A 13,404-nucleotide genomic window follows, 5' to 3' on the forward strand; every position below is an offset into this window, starting at 1 on the left:
GGGACAGCACTAGACAGCTAAAGTATACTGGAGTACACACAAGTCACAAGGATTTTCAAGATGCTCACAGATGACTACACAAAGCACATTTTAGCTTGAAAAATCGATTGTTAAATTTAACCAGTGAAAAAAGGACAAAACACAGGACACCAAACACGGCAAAAACCTCTCAATGTCTGTATGATGAGGTTCATTTCCATGAAAAATTCAGTGGCTGCTGTTACGTATAAGGTCTAGTTAGGCTGTAAAAAGAAAGAAACTCCACTATGCTACTGTCTGAATTAAAGTGCATATATCTGAATGTGTGTCCAGACATCTACCCTATCCCTAAAATAGAATGTGTAGAAAACAAATTAAAAAGTAAAATAATACTCATTGGGTGGTAAATTTCATCTCTCTCGACGCGACGCATTGTGAGATTGTAGATCTGCTATTTTCTCTCTCTCTCTCTCTGAGAGAGAGAGAGAGAGAGAGAGAGAGAGAGAGAGAGAGAGAGAGAGAGAGAGAGGGAGGGAGAGAGAGAGAGAGAGAGAGAGAGAAGATTAGAGAATTGTGCCTAAGAATTATTATACTCTATTTACATGGCTTCAGACCTTATTTCACTTACACAAATGCAGCTTGTCAGTCAGTTTTCTCTGTCTCCATCTAGTGTTTCTGATTGTCAACTCATTTCAGCTCTCGCAGGTTGACAGCATGAATTGGAAAACAATACAACCCTCTCTCATCACCAGTAAGCTACTTTTCTAAACAAATTGACTGTAAAGGAAAAGAATAGAGCTTGAATGTTATCACAGTCTCCAGCTGTGAATTGCTCATGTTAAACCTGGATGGATTGACGTGCGTGCGTGAGACAGACAGACAGACAGACAGACAGACAGACAGACAGACAGACAGACAGACAGACAGACAGACAGACAGACAGACAAAGAGTGAGAGTGTACAGTATGTGTGGGGGCATTGATGGTACATGCATGTGCAGGCATATGTATGCATGTGCACATGTATTTATATATACTTGCACTAGAACCCTTAGGCTGAATTGACCAGATCACAAGACGGAGGAAGAGGCTTGACCTGATATTTCCTTTGTTGTTTGCTCAGGAAAGGGACGTTATTGTAAAAGGGCTGTAAAGATAAATAACCTTGCCGTTTCCATGGCAAAGGCGCAAACACAACGCGCTGAAGACAAAAGAGCTGAGGACAATAAATCCTCCACTGTCAATTTTGTTTAGTTTTCAAAGTGTTTTTGAGGGAAATATGGTTTCAAAACAAGAGGCCACATCCATTTTTCCATGGAGAAGGGGAAATCAGATCATTTTTTTGTCCTTTTTTCTGAACAGGCCACAGTTTCATCTTGTATATTATTTTCCATGCCACGCCATCCTGATTGGGAGTAGGAATATCTGATATCATATTTTGCCATTGGGTCAGGAAACTCCTTCTACAGCTGTATATGTGTTTTTATAGCCTTTGAAAGAAAGGGCATTGTCTCAAAGTACCCAAGAACAGCATGTCCAGCCTTCAAAATCAAGTGGAAATTACCATCCACGACACTCCTTATTAATAAGCTAAACAATGCATCCTGGGTAAACATGCACTTGAGTCTGGTTCACAGGTCAACGATAGTTCAATCTTTAGAGATCAAATTGTTTCAAGATCACCATCACACGCTTTTCTTATAATTATGGAGGCCAATGAAATTTAAGGCAGGAATTACTTTTCGGACTTGTACTCCTGTGAAGATGCAACATCCTGACTTCAGGTTGCACAAAAACAAGTAGAAGGACTGAGCTTTGCTTTGAGCTCATTGACCCACGTCAGTCAATGACACCATTGGATAATGTCCAATTCATCTTGGCTGCCAAGCCAGGCCAGGTCAGACTTGGCCTTGAATGCAGAAACAAAACCTCACACTCATTATTCCCTCCATCCTTCTAACACGCCATCATCTTTTAACCACACTAACCCTGGGCATCATCACACTAATGGGCATGTAGATGAACACATTCTATTTTTTCCAACAAAAAATAATGTATAATTTTTGTTTAATTTAAATTCTCTTTAAACATTTTCCAAAAAAATGAAAATAGTAGATCTATAAGCTCACAACGCATCAGCCATGCAACATGAGCTTGTAGATCGGCTACGTTCGGCTTAAGTGGTTAATTGGCATGGGAGATGAGCCCCATCAGAACACAAGGAACACGCGACGGCCAGCCTTATCGCTCTAATACATGAGCAAACACAGGAGTCTTTATAGCATGTTGTCTCAGCCAGCAACACACGGCAAAGATTACTGGCCTTTTAGAAGCCCTAAGACACGGCCGAGCCCAAGTAGTATTTTATCTTGGCAGTTTGAGGCGCTTTGTTGTCTTTTTCTCTGTGAAGCCCGGGGATAAAAGAACAGCCTCCATGAGCTGCATCTGATTAAGTTCTAACTGTTAGACAGTCTTATTGCCAGCCGGTCACCATATATGTGGCAGGTAAAGGCCTTTATAGTTGTTGGCAAAGTGCTGCGAGACTCTCTCCTCATGACACTTGTGTGTGTTAACTGAAGTACTAGTTAGCACTAAGGTGGCAGGAGAGGAGCCCCCAGCTCGTCGACATCAACAACAACAACAACAACATCAACAAACAGGAATTGATGGTAAGCGTTTATTATCTGGTTTAATTGCTCGTCATCTGGAGGATCTGACAGTTGCGGTTAATGAGAGAGGGAGAGGAGGCACGCGCCGTTGGCAGTGGGTTTCATAGTGTAAGACGTATGTGCTTGTGTGCGTGTGTGCGTGTGTGTGTGTGTGTGTGTGTGTGTGTGTGTGTGTGTGTGTGTGTGTGTGTGTGTGTGTGAGGGGTGTCGAAGAGGGGAAGCTAGACTACATTCTAGTTCAACAGAAGCGACAGAGGCACAACAAACGCCAAATCATTTGTTTATCGAATTATCAAAACAGTCCCTATCTAAGACAGGATTTTCAAGCACCCTTAGAGCATCGTGTTAACCTGTGTGTCATTGGCGCTTATGGCTGCAACACACTGTGCAACATGCAAACTAAAACCAGCCATAAGCACATGGACACACGCAGACACACGCGTTCGCCAGACGTAGCTTTGCTGTACACAGCAATCAGATGCCGGGCACAGACAGGATATCACTGAAATTGAGCCCCTTCCTCAATTTCTCATCTGGGATGCAGGCCTGGCCAAGGTCCAAGAGGGGACCTCCCTGACATTGTGTAGTGTCACGCACACATCCAGGCATGGTTTTTACGAAAAGTGCATCGAGACCAACATGGCCCTCAGGCAAATCCGATTTCTCTTTCCCCTTCACATGGGGTCCTCTGATGACTGGGTAATTAGCACGCAACACCACAGAGAAAGTCCGGACGACAGGGAGGAGCAGTGCTCTCTCACAGGAATAAAGACACAAAAATAAAGCTCAGAAAAGGTTGAGACACAAATGTGCAAGCACGCGCATGCGCGCGCACACACACACACACACACACACACACACACACACACACACACACACACACACACACACACACACACACACACACACACACACACACACACACACACACACACACACACACACACACACACACACACACACACACACACACACACACACACACACACAACCACATCCACCACCAGAAACCCTCTGGAAACCAAGTCCCATTCATAAATTTCTCCCCGTTCAGAAACATGGGCATCTCTGGAACAGGGCATACCCGTCCTTTTTACTACTGCTCCAGCTCGCCAGGGGCCACATGGGAACAATTAGGGGTATACGCAAGTTTGGCGAGGGTCCGTAGCAACCAGCTGCATCTGTTTTTATTTACCTTTTGCACTCGTGCTGGATAATGTCATAAGCACATCTGCTACTGTGCAACGTAACCGTGGTTACATGCGTGGTTGACCCGTGATTCTGTAATTACCCGCGGAGCGAGATGAAGAAGCCCTGCAAACCACTGAGAGCCCCACATCCCCTTGCTCCCACTCGTCTCCCCTCCATGCCTCCAGTGGCACTGAATTCCCATCCACCCTCCGAACATGCCAGACCCGGCTAGTCAGTGCTGTTCTGCTGAGCTGAGCAGAACAGTTTCTTCACTCAGATTTCTTTTTCTAACTCTCAGAACTGCAGAGAAAACAAAATCCTCTATAGTGATCAAAATTGTGTGTCACATGTATTTTGACATCAAAATGATATACTTTGAAATGGAAGTGGCCTCAAGAGAATTCAAAATGTTGATTCATATATGTTATCTATTATGTACTATAAGAGAAAATAAGGATATTCTTAGGATATTCTTTCGAGGAAATATCACTATCTAATTTCCTGATCTGATCTTATTTCACGTTTATCTTTTGTGGTTATATGGTACTGTCACCTGGTTGAATGGGACTTTAAGAATTCTGAAAACACTGCATCTGTGTATAAACTACTTTCACTGTGTGTTTATAGCTTCATGGTGTTTTATGAGAATTTCCATGTTCTCTACAGAACCATGAGGCTTTCAGTGAGCTAAAAGCAAGCCTGTAGCCTACACAAAAACTTAAATACCCCCTTCTACTGGCTTTACAGAGAGTTCTGGCTTTAAAAAATGATGACACCCGGGTGCAATAGGTCATGTATGCAGACTCAAATTAGTCGCATGTGGCAAATGTAATTGCACGGTAGTGAGTGAAGAAGAAAGAACGCCTACACTACATTGTTTCAGAGTTCTTAAAAGGCGGGCCAGTCTGAATTACACCAAACAAAGCTAGGAAAAGTTTTCCACACCATTCGCAAAGTGTAATTTATACTTCATCGTATGCCATACTACAGACTGCGGAGTATAAATTAGGCTTAAGCCATTGTGTTGGTTGGAAATTGTGGAATTTTACATTTTGAGGCTTCACACAAACGAACTGAAATTAGCCAATCAAGACAGGCCTTGTTTATAATGATGATGAGTGATTATGAGCAATAACAGTGCGGGCCATATATGGATCACTTCACAGAAGCAGTGTGGGGGTTGGGTGCCACCATGCTTAGCATCTCCCAGATGTGCAAACCATATGTTCTGACTGAAATTAAAACAAAAAGGAAACACTGGAACATGAAAGGGATTTTTAACTTTGTTAAGACAGTTAACAGTCTATACAGATAGAGTAATGGCCGAGAGAGGCCACATGAAAGAACTGGGGATGTTGGTGTACTTTTTGCACCACTTATTCTGTTTCCTGCTCATAAGTTCACCGAGCAGATGGGAACCAAAGGCACGAGGAAGTTTAGATTTTCTGCCCCACAGCCCACTGTATATGATGCATTTAACTGCGAAACACTGCATTGTTGTCATTTATGCTGCCTTTGGTGCGTACCAAGAGGTCATAATAACAGAGGTGGACGCAATGTTGTTCTTGTTTCTTATCGATATTATATGATATTATCATAAACATGAAGTTAAGTCAAAGAGAATTTGGTGAATATGAATGAAAGTATACAGCGTGATAAATGTATAGGAATAATGATTACGCTATCAAATGAAGAACGCAAGAAAATAAAGAACGCAAGAAAATACTGAATTACTTTCTGCACACAGATCACCAATTACTGATTGCCCTGTGATCTTCCATAGATTGATAAACAGGGGGGACATAAAAGCAGCAGTTGTTGAAATAAATCCAATGCAAAAAATGTCCAAATATGGTTCATTAGGAACTGAATAGCTCTTCAGATTTCTGATACAGCTGTCCCATCCATGGTCTCATCTTGATAATTTACTGAAAACGTGACCAACAGTGCCCTCCTCTGTCCCCAAAGTGCATGGCAAACCCAACTACAAAATACCCCACTGCAATCATCATGTCTGGACCCAACTAAAATCTAAATTTATTTTAATTTAATAAAGAAAAAAATACTTGGTTGAAGAATATTACGGTAACTGGATTTAATGATTTAAACAATTATAAAACCTGGACAAAGACATAAGATCTTCAGGGTTGTTCAAGAAGCAAACCATTGTTAAGTTTCATTAATACCAGGCTTTTCTGGGAATTGGTATAAGCTGTCTAGGGATCTTCTCTGCATCAGCCTGTTGTTGGAGGGAGACATGTTTATTAAACGGCTGGCTTGTACTGTATGTGTCTGGATAATGTCGACCCTCAGGCAATGGCTGGCAGAAAGGTCTGGCTGCATTTCTGCTTTTGTAATCAACCTTTGCAGCAGTGACTGACCAACACATCATCTCTCATGGCTGCTAACAGCCATCTAGTATGTGATGGATGCTATGATGGGATCATTGCATCACGTCATCAGATAGAAACAAGGTCAATTGTCTTTTCCATAAACACCTGGCTGGGAAAGTGCATACTGATTTATGAGTTATCTCTACGTATTCTGATTTCACTGTTTTCTGCTTTTGTAGGTATGGTCAGATGAACGCAAGAGTACTGGACACTTTTTCTATGTGGGCCCAATGAAGAATTGGGAACTTTTGCTAAATTAACCTAGAGGAAAACCAAGCTTTTTATGGACTGGGCCCTAGGAGAACTGGGCCCTGTGCAAATCAAATTATGTTTAATAATCGTTTTTAAATATAAAAGTATAATTGTACCCCTAAATCAGAGTTAGTGTTAAGTACATGTATTTTTAGAAGATTGTATCATTCAAATTACACTTTGGTGTACCACATTATTCATTTGTTTGGTAAGGTTTTGAGCTGAGAAATTGTGAAAATCCTGTCTGACACAGCAGCTTGTGTTTTAGAAACCGTTGTGGAAGGACAAATGTATCTGCTGTAAATATATGTTTAGGACAACAATGTAAATGTTGAACACTGAATGCTAACAATGTACCTAATTATTCATGAGTGAAATGTGTTTTAAAATGGAATGAATGATTAGAAATTGGTTTTCTAATGTAAAAATGTTTGGTTCTCCCAAAATGGGACCGGTTCTCTCAAGTACCTATCCTGATACCATAATTTTAAGCTAAGTTGGGGTTTCATGCCATGTGATGTGTAGTAGCCTACTATACATATTTCTTTCTGAATTTCATGTCTCTAGTGCCAACTTCCTTACAGAACAAAAGAATAAAGCCTATCTTTTTCTTAAGAAAACTTTTTCTTAAGAAAAAGTTGTTAAAGCCAAGAGCCTTATGAATCTAAATCACGTAAACAATGTAAAACTTGTAAGATCTATCCTCGCCAGAGCTGGCGAAAACTTCTGGGAACTCAGATTATGTAAGATCTGACTATTGTCCTATTGGAATGCTGCAATGAGCTTCAGTAATCAAGAACATACACTGGCACTATACAAAATCAAATACCTCTCGATGCCACTTGGGGACGCTGACGTCCATGGAAACTCTCCAGTGCAGCTTTAAAGCCTCTCTTCCTCATCTATGTTTAAAGCCCCCTTTTTCCTAATGCAATTTTCACAAATCTAAGTTGACGCCCCAGCTTTTAAGAGCCATGGTGTCATGTAGACGGTTTCAGCATTCTCATGTCGCTATGAGGACATGTGAAATTCTTGTCAACATCCTATAAGCTGATTACAGCACCACATTTTTAAACAACCATAATAATAATAATAAATAAAAACAAATATGGGCGTTTTTTTTATTGGCTCGCTATTAAATGACCATAGCTACGTAGCAGCAGTTTTTACAGTTTATGTCATTTCCCAGGACAAAGGTTACAAACAGGATGTCCAAGACGGCTGTGTTATTGTCTGAAACAAAGAAAAAACTAAAGTGTGTTGCCGCAAATTCAATTTAATGGAGCACTTCACCGATTTTCAACCATGTCTTCATATACAGTCATTGCCCCTCCTCAATAATGTTCATTATAAGATGGTACCATTTCTGTCTATGTTGACCATTCCACAACCGGCCTACCCATGACATCATAGGCAGGTTTGGTCATTTCAAACAGGATTTTTTTAAATTGATTCAATAACAATGGCTTCTATTTCAGTGTGGAAGAGAAAGGCTGTAGATTCTATTAGCATGGAATCCCCATTGATGATGACATTGGTAGGCAGGTTTCTGAAATGTCCACAGCCCACCTCTGAGAGCGAGTAGACGGAAATGGTACCATCTTATAATGAGCATTATTGAGGACCAATTTTATGAAAATAAGGTTGGAAATATGTGAAGTGCTTCTTCAAGAGTAGCGTTTATATCAAAAAGGAAAATATCAAAAAGGACGGTACTACTATTACATGGATTCATGTGAAATAGGTGGTCTGTCATAGCAGGTATCAAATTATATTACAAAGGAGTTTGAATTTCACTTACATCATTGTTTGTAACTGCTCATCATATTCCTACTTGTACTGTCTCAGTATTTTTCAGTCGTTTCCTAGAAATCTACCAACTCTGTTGTATTTTTGGTATCAATGTCATCAGTTGTAATCACTGTGAGGTAAGATTCTGCTGGCGCTTTAGTTGTATCTGATGACCCGAGATGGAATTCTAGCTGTGTTGAATCACTTGCATCAGTTACATCTTTAAGACCCAACGGCTTTGTTTCATTTGTGGTGAGGGTGCCATCAACAAACTCTGCAGATAACTTTTCACTTGGACTCCTTGATGTCTCATTGATGTGGAAATTAAAACCAGTGGTCTCTGTCTCGGCATATGGTGAGCTGGTGGTAGAAATGTCTATGCTTGTTTCTTCAGTTGGAGTTGCATCAGTTGAATTCATTACAGGGACTGCAGAGGTTTCCTCCAGAGGTTGTTCCGTGGTTAAACCCTCTAATGCCGGGGTGGTGAAAGAAGGGGCAGAGAACCCCTCAATAGGAGTAAATGTGTCGCATGGCACAGTAGGCTTTACTGCTGTTGAGGTATGGTTAAAAATAAACACTTCGAATATGCACATTAATATGGTAAAATCATACCATTGCCATTTAATGACATGAGCCAGGCTGCAAATGCAACGTTATAGCCTTATTATATTAAAACATTTAATTTAACTAGATAGTTAATAATATTCCTTTTTGCTTTTGCCACAGTAAATATAAAATGTTGTATAATAATGTCTCCACCTCGTTTCCCCTCCAAAACATTTGCTTCGCTTCTTCATTGGAACATGGCAGAAACAAGCCATGTCAGTAGTAACAAAAATAAACACATCTTTGTTCACTTTGCTATCCTTGTGGTTATGTGAGAATTGCAATTTGTTCGCTCTGATAGCAAATTCCCAGTGGAATATTTGCATTAGGATTTGATATTGATGATTTTCACCCATTTTGTTCAACATAATTTCCACACTTTTTATGATTTTTTTGTTTTTACTACATACGCTATTTACAAGTGAAAGGCTTTTGTTAACCATAGATATTATTTTCTGCATGAATTGATATTGGAAAACGTATTGGAAATCTGGCCAGCAAGCTAATTGGTAACTTACTTCCAGGTTTTAGGACTACAAACTGTAACACTTTATATGACTAGTTACTAACGATTTAACATAATTAGTATGATTTCAAAGAGATTAGTAAATTATTATGGAAAGCCTGAACCTAAAAACCCAGCAGCATTAAATCAACATATGTTGTTTGAAATGCAACTAAAAGCAGATAGTGACAAGTACAGTAATTGTGAGTAAGTAATCAGTTACTTGAAACACAATTACTTTACAATACTTGTACAGTTCCAGTAATGACTAGTATAGATCGGATTAGTTCCTTGTAACTCAACATTATTATGTATGCTATTATTTTAGCTGTCAGTACAGACTTTAAATCACTCTTAGTTCAAACGGCTTGTAGAAATTAATTACCTATTTAATTTTACTGTGGTGATCAGCCCCAACTACACACTCACCTGTGCATGGCAGAGTGTTCTCCATGGTCCAGTGCATTTTGTGTTGCATCTCTTTGAAGGTGAATTCAACATCTACCCTGTAGAATGGCTGCCAAAATGGTGTGTTGTCTGTGCAGAGCTGTAAAAGAAATTCATGATTTTGATGGTTATGCAATGCTGTGAGAAAATACTAAACATGCTTACATTTCAGCAATTGAATGTGACTAGTGAATATCATGGCAGCTACCTTGGTCTGGAGGATGAGGCCAGTAGGAATGATCAGTTGGACAAAGTCTTTTGTCTCGTGCACAGTGAATTTATCTGTCTGGTTCACTGACACGCTACGGATTGTCAGTGTCTCAGTATCGTTGTCCCCTCTCTTTGTCAAGCCCATGCGCCGTTTGAAGATGTTCAACACAGATTCACCAGCTTCGAACTCGGTCACTAAAAATCACACAGAATACAAATGTGTCATAATTTGTGTACATGAAGGACTTTGGTAGAGATGTCGACAAGCTACAACTCAAACTGCACCATATTGACGAGTGACCACCACAACAAACTTTCAACTTAATGAACAAATCTCTATCTTCCACCCACCATCTGGACACGTAGCTTCCATACTGTATGCATACTGTCCACTGACCAGCTTCAAAGCCAAGAATTCTCCTGATTTGTCCATTACCTGTGAACCAAACATTGTGGATAAGGAAGTAATTCGGCATGGATCTCAGTTGAGTTGTAATACTGCCAATGGCCACTACATGGCATGATGCTGCCTCAAGTTCCTTACTTTCACAGGACTCAAGAGCTCCCTCCTCCTGCCTTGGACTGTTATGTCTGGACCAGTCATGTCAATGTTCATCTGGATCAGACTAGCATCTTCTGCAGCAACAACCAGGTTACCCCTCAGAGACAGTGACCAGTCCAACTACAAACAAATTACACAAAAACACACACAGTCAGGGTTCGATTTGTAATAAAACAGAGGGCGGTAAATTGTCTTAACCTCTTAAGTCCTATAAACGTATTGGTACGAAAAATAGTGAAAATACTCGATCTACAAGCTCACAACGTGTCGCATCAAGCTATTTTTGCTTTTCTTTTTTTTCTTCTTTATTTTTATTACTAAAAAATGATTGGTGTTTAAACATTTTGAAAGATTATGGAAATTTGCTCAAAATAGGGATGACAGTTTGTCAATTATTTGTCTAAATAACTAACACTGTTAGTTGTAATTGATGGAGACTCATTTCTTTTCAAATGTACAATTTCAATGGGGCATCAAGTGGCTTTTTCCCTTCTATTTTAATGTTGTTAATATATATTTTTTAATTAAATTGTTATATTATCAAACGAATATCAAATAGTCTCCATTTCCCAATACGAATGTACATTGATGGTACAAATGTGTACAATAAATACAAGGAATGCAACAATGGATAGATTTGAAAACCTACGTCATTATTCCAGCTGTCATGTGGAATCTGTCTGGTCACCTGTGGACATACAGTAATGGCTGATAAATCGCAATTTCTCTATGCAAATACACAGCTGACCACAATGATGAAGTACTCACAATTCTTGTTTATATATTGTAGATATTGTTGCATGACAGTGTCACTCAGAGAAAAGAACAGTGAAAAAATCTTATCATTGTATATAAAAGGGTAATCAACATGCTGTATAGTGAATTCCATTCAATCTGAGTTCACCTGAATGTACTCTGGATCACACTTAATGTACTCTCTGTTAGGTAGTACCGAAACCACAGGGCACTTCATCATGAAACTGTGAGTCCGGCCTCCAAATCGACTTATCCTCTCCACCAAATTCAGCACAAGGACATTGTTGTCATGCTAAACAGTCAACACACAAACAAGAGCATGCTTAGATTGCATGGTTTAGGTTTAAAATACATTTTTGTTTAGTTATGTGCATATAAGTGAAACAAAATAAATTCAAATAATAAAATACGATGAGAAAATAATAACATACCAGTTGCTGGACAAAACATCCAGTGTAACTGACTCTGAAAATGTAGTTCCTGTCTGTATCTTTGTGCAGAGAAAATCCACATGTGGACAGTTGGAGGATTAGATCCGGGGATTCCAAATTGACTGGTTAAAATAAAGAGATAGAGAAAAGACTTTTGTACATCAAGATCTGTCAATAGCATCTTTGAAGGGTGCCTGTCATGATATTAAAAAATTAGGGAAGATTCTGTTGGCTCTAGGCCCTAATTTTTAAATTTCATTTTGTGGCATTAGACAACAACTTACAGTGAAAATATTGTATTGTAATATGGGAAAATCCACAGTAATTACCTTCAATCTGTAGGGTTCCCGACAGCCAGAGTCGAAGACCTTCTATTCTCCTGCTGTGGATCCACATCTCCATGTACTCCGAGAAGCACTCCACATCTCCTTCTGAGAATATACAACGGTTTTCTCAGTATACAGTCTGCAATGGAGACAATGGTGACAGAAACACCACAGAATGAAGTTTACCATTTACCTGATAATTTTGCAGGTAGCTTTTCCATCAACTCTCTTTTCTGAAGGCAATGCATATTGCCTATAATGGAAATTAACACACCATAGTACAAGTTGGTGACGTTTAAATGTATCATTTTAAGATTAATAGAGTGAAACTTAGGGTATAGCACTGTATTAAATATTTTCCTTAATGTGAATGTCTGCTTGTTATGAGATGGTTACAGGACATTTACCCAGAAAGTGACTTTGCATGCACAACATGACCCTATTTATAGGCAAATAGCCTGCAGAGTTGAGGGCAAAACCACCTGTGTTTTCTTTCAGCTGTAAAACGGCATTGAAAGGGGGAGGGGGATAAAAAAGATAAAAAGGAAGGACAAGAGAGATTCAAGCATGTGTGAAAAATGACACAAGGCTCACATGTTTGTGTTATTTTGTTATAGATGCTATTAAATAGGCTATATTTCACTTTTAAATTATTTTCTCGTTTTGCAATCTTTTTCATTTTATTTTATGGGAAATCTGAATTAAAAGAGACATGGCATTATTAATCACCATCTTCCTTTCTTAGAAATATATATTCATGGCATAGTATTAGGCACAATAAAATGTTACTTTCCGAATCTGGTTTATTTATCAATGCTGTAGGCCTACCAACGACCAACACCATCGGAGCGGTACGGCGAAGTATATCTGGTATAACCTACAGTTTAACTATTTTTTTCTTCTTAACTGACTATCACAATTTACAACGTCAACAAGTGACAAAACACTGTAGCATGTTTAGATAGCATGTTATGTAGGACTTGATTGATTGATTGATGTACTTTATTTAGTAAGACATGAGAACATCAGTACATGGAAGTACAAATTCACAATACAAGGCCGATGCCATGCATGTCATTGTTGACCTGGCATCCTATAGTGAGTAGAGTTTCAATGTAGCCCTAATAGCCTACAGATTATAGATGTTTTTGGATATTCTACTGTTAGACTGATGATAGGTTTTTGGTTTACTTCCATGATCCTATGATCACTATTTCTATGCATGATGTATTTATTACCTTGTGTTGTCCTTGCCTACTGTAAATCGCTCTGGATTAAAGGAGTAGT

The 13,404-nt window shown here is 39.3% G+C and overlaps 1 protein-coding gene across 1 annotated transcript in view; it reads right to left on the reverse strand.

Annotated features, from left to right (window-relative positions):
- ciroz (ciliated left-right organizer protein containing ZP-N domains) overlaps positions 1-12,368 on the reverse strand; it is a 43,359-nt gene extending 30,991 nt beyond the window's left edge. Inside the window, exons 1-9 of the mRNA XM_084069183.1 lie at positions 12,311-12,368; positions 12,121-12,222; positions 11,792-11,913; positions 11,509-11,652; positions 11,254-11,292; positions 10,587-10,724; positions 10,394-10,478; positions 10,041-10,237; positions 9,815-9,932 (exon numbers count right to left, since the gene is read on the reverse strand). Of these exons, the coding sequence (XP_083925309.1) occupies positions 9,815-9,932; positions 10,041-10,237; positions 10,394-10,478; positions 10,587-10,724; positions 11,254-11,292; positions 11,509-11,652; positions 11,792-11,913; positions 12,121-12,222; positions 12,311-12,365 (1,000 nt within the window). The 5' untranslated portion in view covers positions 12,366-12,368. The remainder of the gene's footprint in view (positions 1-9,814; positions 9,933-10,040; positions 10,238-10,393; positions 10,479-10,586; positions 10,725-11,253; positions 11,293-11,508; positions 11,653-11,791; positions 11,914-12,120; positions 12,223-12,310) is intronic.
- Positions 12,369-13,404: the final 1,036 nt, after the last annotated feature.

Source organism: Gymnoscopelus microlampas (genome assembly GCF_963454915.1).
Source record: "Gymnoscopelus microlampas genome assembly, chromosome: 10".
NCBI lineage: Eukaryota > Metazoa > Chordata > Actinopteri > Myctophiformes > Myctophidae > Gymnoscopelus > Gymnoscopelus microlampas.